At 39.0% G+C, this 6,557-nt stretch overlaps 1 protein-coding gene across 1 annotated transcript; it reads left to right on the forward strand.

Annotated features, from left to right (window-relative positions):
• Positions 1 to 318: 318 nt before the first annotated feature.
• On the forward strand, positions 319 to 5,845 carry LOC139713004 (ATP synthase subunit d, mitochondrial-like). Its single transcript, XM_071624783.1, has 5 exons — positions 319 to 510; positions 2,525 to 2,621; positions 3,241 to 3,312; positions 4,510 to 4,572; positions 5,496 to 5,845. Exons 1-5 carry the CDS (start codon positions 389 to 391, stop codon positions 5,625 to 5,627), a joined length of 486 nt encoding a protein of 161 aa, XP_071480884.1. The 5' UTR covers positions 319 to 388; the 3' UTR covers positions 5,628 to 5,845.
• The last annotated feature ends 712 nt before the right edge of the window (positions 5,846 to 6,557 follow it).

A 6,557-nucleotide genomic window follows, 5' to 3' on the forward strand; every position in this document is an offset into this window, starting at 1 on the left:
GCATTTACCCCTTTCGGTAAAAAAGAAATATCTGGATGATTCACAACAAATTAATTCAAATATATAGAAAGAACAAAACTGTGATTTCTATTTCAAACGAGAATACATATTTATGTCTGTACACAGTCCAACACAGACAAGGTTGTGAAAGCGGATTGTTCGATGATGACGACACTGAATCCACCATAACAAAGAGCTTTTCATGAGTATGAGGAGAAAAATCTCTTTGGAATCGGCCACCAAAGAGAATTATTTGTCTCCTTACTGCGGAAAAGCTGTTTGGAATCCACAATTTGTCGCCCTCTGCGGTGATTTCACAATCTGCATCGCCATCTTGCATGCCGGTGGGAAGAAAAAGTCTCGAAATCGGCCAAGGAAAACCGGCATAATGGCAGCTCGCAGAGTAGGAAAGTCCGTCGTTGACTGGGCAGCATTTGCCGAAAGAGTTCCTCCTAATCAGAAGGCACAGTTTAATGCGCTGAAAGGGAAATTTGACTCTCTAAATGCCAGGTGAGTTACAACCCGTGCACTTGAAATATTAAGCAATTTATACGTAGTCCCACTCACCTAAAACAGTGCGGTATGTAGACTACTTGCTGTAGACCACGGATTCAGACACTTGCGCCTGCGTAGCCATGATTATTGTCTTGATGACCTACTAACATCGTTAAACTTATTGATGAAGGTATTTGTTGGGATTACCAGTGGTCTACCAATGAATGGATTTAAAGATTGTACACAGATTTGCAGAAACACATTAAATTTACAAGAACTTGAAAAAGGGGTTACGTTGCCGTTGTGCGTTAATTTTAAAGCAAGTGGCCCTTGATTCGGCAGCTTCCATGAATAGACCACTCTTACAAATAAAAATTCCCTGAAATTCATGAATAAGAAATGGTGCATATCAAGTGCGAAATTCAAACTATGTATGCAACTACCTCCACACGTGTTCCAAAGAGCACAATAGTGCGCCACGTCGCCGGACCCCCGAAATGATTGTCGCGACCCTCCCGGGTCAGCTCGCATGAGCAGTTCAACGGTTAAGTAACGGGTAAGTAAAGTTGCATAGCAACACATATTCTATAGACTTGTTTCATTCCAAGTTTCAAAGTTACTAGTCCGTTTATCTGCATTGAATCTGTACAGTGTGCGCGTGTACACCTACATGTACAGCCACAATGGCAGCCGTTTTTGTTTATATTTTGCATGCCACCCGTGCCAGAATTTGCGGCATCGCCATGGTTTCGATCACAGCGTGTTGTGTATGCGTTAAATCTCTTGCACAGCATGGAGTACGTGGAGTACCTCGCTCTCGTAGTGCGATGTACCATACATACAGTTTCACCCGCACATGGCACGCGCTCTACATTCACATAGTCATAGGCAGGGCGAGCACACAGAGCACTACGTCGCGAATGTCGAAGCGCGGGCATATGGGGTCAAACAATGAGTACAGGCGTTCAAACGATGATCGCAGACGCGTGCGCAGGCGTTCGGATCATGCATGCTATTTTGCTTCCGCAATTTAGGATGTCGAACATTGGGTAACTTGCTTCACCAGTTTGATGCAGAATGATAACTGTAACCGTTAGATGTTGTGGTTGAATCATGGGCCATGGGAGGCTTGCACTTGCGTTAATATGATCGTGACATGAGTGAAATTTCAGAATCCTAGTTAGGTCATGCCTGGGTACCTTACCTCCTCGACCGAGGACAGTTTTTAATGCAAGTAAATTAGATGGTGTCTGGTGAGGTAGGTGAAAATGAAATGGCAGCTGAGCTGTAGCAAGGGTAAGCCTACCACTCGGTCACCTACCGGAGTGGAATTTGGTCACTTATCACTAATCACAAGCCAGCAAGTTCTGTTGTCACAACACATGCAAATCACTCATTTCACATACTAGCACTGGCTTGGGTCCTAGTCCAGAGTCCTGCTAAGCAATGTTGTGGGTAAGTCGGGTCATCAGGCCATCTCCTGTGGTAAATCTGTGCCTGTAGAGGCAAAAACACTTTGTCTTGGATCAGATCGATCAGATAGCTTAAACCCTGCATAGGACATTAAATGGAGGTCCTGAGAGAAATTGTGAGAGGGAGCACTCGTGGCCCATCCATGACTAAAAAAAAAGGGGGAAAAGGAGACCTCTTCACTTTCTGCAAAGAGCAAGGTATGGATGCAAATCCAGCAAAGTGGTCTGCTCAACATACCTACAAATTTTACTCCAGACACGGAGGAATGATCCTGACCCCTCATGAGTCAGGGTTTGCCCCAAGCAGCCATCAGCAAGCTATCCATGCCTGGGTAGCTTTCTGAGTTAGCTGCTAAAAAGATTACCAGGTACTCTTCCAAGTACCACGTACATGTATCTTAGTGTTCATTGACTGTTACTATGATGTAGACACACACACACACACACACACACACACACACACACACACACACACATGATACCTAAAGGCTGTTGACCTTCAGCTGAGAAAAGGAAAAGTGTTATTTTTTCCCAAATGTTTTTTTCCAATCATGCAGACTATCCCAAACACCAGAGCAGGCTGCTCCAGTTGACTGGAACACCTACCGCAAGACTGTCCCTGTTGCAGGGCTTGTAGACAAGTTTGAGAAGGAGGTAAGTCTGAAACCACTTCTGTAGAAGTGGATATTTTGGCATAAGTAATTTTTTTTTTTGCGCTCAGCTGTGTAAGATGAATTTGGTGTGTTTTTGATTCTGTGGAATCAGATAATTATATACTGGAACATATGGCATGCAAAAATATTCGGGTGCTTTTATTTTCACGCTAGCTTCTTAAATGTGTGAAAATTTCCACTTTTACAGTAATATCATTTTGCCTAAGTAACATACATTTAACACATTTTAATTTCCCCTTCAGGATTTCTATGCAGTGTTCTAGGATGAGTCTTAGTAATAACTATTTAATGTAGAATACTCATAATTAAACTAAGAAAAAAAATCCTGTTGCATACATATTCAAAGGAAGATCTTGATTTGCGTGATACATCTATGTAAGTATTTAACTATAAACACAAATGTGTTTTGAATGGAGTTCAGTATATATTTCATATTTATATGGAACTAACAATCTTGTGGCATGGGCCTTGTTTCTCACTGACTGTGTTTATAAGTTTATTTGCGTTGACTCAGATGTGATATGCTGATCTTGTTTTGTATTTTGCCACTAATGAATCTACTCCATACTAATCAGTGATATTCTTCTTGTTATTTACAGTTCAACGCTCTGAGTGTCCCCTACCCAGCTGACACAGCATCAGACTACATCAACAAGCAGGAAAAGTCAATGGTAATGAATCTATAATTCGTGTTTCCCACGCTGTAATCAGTTATTTTAGGACTTATTGCATCCAAGATATGAACATGTTCTGTCTTGCACATGCACACACACACTTTTTGTTGAAGTTGGAAGGTTTTCACTTCAAGAAAGCTTAAATTTTCAAAGTCAAATTTCCATCCTGCACATATTATTTTCAAATATGAGAAAGTGATGGAAAGGGTAAGTCCCAAGAGTGATAGATAATGATAATGTAAACACAATTACTGCAGTATATAATAATAATGCCTCTAAGACATGAATTATCAGACACTTTTTAGAAGCTCACTTTGACTAGCCGTTTGTGCCATACATATTGTGGTGTGTGCAGTGGGTAAAAACTGTAATACTCTAAAACATGCCATATATTACTTAGAGTATGGAAAGTCAAAACAAATCTCAACTTTGTTTTTGTCTGAACTGTCATAAAAATTGTAGCATTTAAAAGGGTGCTACATAACTTCTTTTTTTTTTAACCCATTTGCCCTGTTGGGCAATCATATTTTCAAATTGTTGCAAAAAACTTGCCTGAATATGAATTTTACTTGCCCAAAAAGAAAAACAAAAAATATATGAAAATGATATACAAACTTGCTTTTGAATGAAGGGCTTGGTAAAACACAATCATTTGAATAAACAGCACACATTGATTCACAAGCTTAAACACATTGGAGTATCAAACTTAGATCAAACGAGTGTTGGTATTTCAATGCATTGGGGCTTCTTCACGTCAATGTTGGAAACTTGCTGGAATGAAATTAAAGTGCGTTGCATTACTAAACAGTCATTATCTTTGGGCTTCTGTATGGTTGACTTCGTGGGTAAGTAGGGCAATTTCAGTAAAAAAATATAAAAGTGGCCTCAAACCTTTCTACTTGCCCTATTCGGGCAAGTATTTCTTCTTATTGTTTCAAAACACTTGCCTGACTGTGATTTTCACTTGCCCTGGGCAGTCAGGCAAGCACTTATGCAGCACCCTGCACTTAAGTATTTTCATTTTTGGTACAGTATCTTTTTTTTTTACAGTTATGTGCTATAAACAAGCAAAGTTCAGTGAAGTTGGTCCAGTATGAGGTATTAAGTTTGCGCAAAAATTCTTCTTTTTACAGTATTTTAGGGAGAATTGAAATGACATTGCTGCATGGTTTTCATTTCCTCTCATTACTTCAGGACAACACAGCTGCAGAGTTTGTCAAGGCATCCAATACTCGCATCACACAATACCAACAAGAGGTGAGTTGTGAATGTTTACATGTCCCATAATATGAGGAGGGCATCAATATGTAAGTGAAGCAATCTTTCACAAACGTCCTCCCCCCCCCCCCCCCAATTGTTCTGTGTTGTGTGATCTATTAATGACATTCAGTAATACATGAGCATGTGCCACATTTTAGCGCTTCAGTTAACAATGAACAAAGACATTTTTATTACCAAAAGTATGATACTTGTTAATTTTGAAGGCTTCTTCTGTATTTAGTAGTCTCAATAAATAAAGTGAATATCTTGCAAAAATGTTATGTAACGTAATAAAGTCTTGTGCTTTGTATACCAAGTTAGCCTTCTTGTCAAGTCTATTTGATGTGTGTGTGATGAAGAACCTCTTTGAGGCTTTACACATTTGGGCTTAAAACTGCAAAATAGCTGATGATGAAAAGTTATTCTTACATTGGTGATTCATAACAAGTTTCAGGAAAATTTTACTTGTTGTATTGAACATGCAAGCAAGGTGTTCATTTTCCTTGTCTCCAAATTACAAGTTGATTTCACTTTTAGTTTTGAGGCTAAGTGAGAGGTCAACAGAAGAGTAAGATCCAATCCATTATGATCTGTTTTTAGTTTGTGCTAGTTTAGAATATATTCACTGCTTCTCGGTCACATTCAGAAACTACTTTGATGTAAACGTAGAGGATGTGTGTACTTTATCAAGAGTGCAGGTGTGTACTGTACTCAGATGTTCTACAGTGTCTGTCTGTGTCTCTCAATTCTCTTGATGATATTTGTATGTCCTTTATCTCCTTCACTTTCTCTTCCTTCCACGCCTAGAGCACTCTGCAGAGTGGATTTGGCGCTATATAAATCATATCAATTATATATTATATATATAAAATGTTGTAATCACCACCCTTTTGTCTGCCACTTGTCATCACTTTGTCTAGGTGGACAAACTTCAGAGTATGACCCCATTTGAGGATATGACGGTGGAGGAGTACGAGCAGATGTTCCCTACCAGCAAGAAGATGAAGGAGAAGTACCCATGGTGGCCCCACTTCCCAATCTGGGAGTTATAACCTCAGCATCCTGCTGACTCCATTGTCCGGAAAAAAAAATTCATAGAGTTTTGATTGATCCTTCCAAAGGACTTAACTGCAACAATGTGTTGGTCCATATCTGAGCTTTAGGAGAGTGAATTCTTATCAATTCACTGAAACAGACACATATCCATGTTACCGACATGTTTGGTCCATGTCATATCCTGGCATGTACCTTTACTAGCTCCTGGTCTTAGCCTAATGATTGCAGCATAAGCTGTGATGTTTCACATTTGTAAATGTTTATGTGAAAATAGAAAGTTTTATGATATTTATATCACTTCTCAAAAGGGAATTCAAATTGTATGGGCAAATGACCTTCATTCAGGCCATAAATGATTAATCTTCAGAAAAATCATACACTGCATGACAAGAGAAGGTACTGTTTGCTTTTGTCACATCCCAGGTGGGGACCAACTACTGTATTGTATAGCACTTTGGCAGAGATTATTTGTTGTGCAGAATGCCATTACAACATATTCTATTCATTGCGTGGAATAAAGTGATATAAATTAAAAAGAAGTTTGTGGATGTGTTTTGATAGGTGTCTCTTTGTTGCATTCATTTATGTGAGACATGTGAATTAAGTGTGAATCAGGAATGATAAGAGATTTTTGATGTTATATTAGTGATCAGAAAGCACTTGGAACATAAGCAATAGCAGTGCTGATCCTCACTTTTCGCTCAAATGAGCTAGAGGTTTTTACAATTACTCGCAAAGATCTAGCTAGCGCAAATATATGCACATGTATATATGTATATATATTTTTTTTGGGGGGGGGGGAGATTAGAAAACATTGAAAACAAGTTTTTTTTTTCTGTCAAGCAAGTTTTGGTTCTGTATGTAATTGTCTTAATTAAAAATCAATACAAACTTGTACAAGAATATTTTTAGTCTCGGGTTGACCA

The sequence above is a fragment of the Diadema antillarum genome, unplaced genomic scaffold (assembly GCF_040938485.1).
Source record: "Diadema antillarum isolate AM-2024a unplaced genomic scaffold, OU_Dant_1.0 seq00001893_RagTag, whole genome shotgun sequence".
Lineage (NCBI taxonomy): Eukaryota > Metazoa > Echinodermata > Echinoidea > Diadematoida > Diadematidae > Diadema > Diadema antillarum.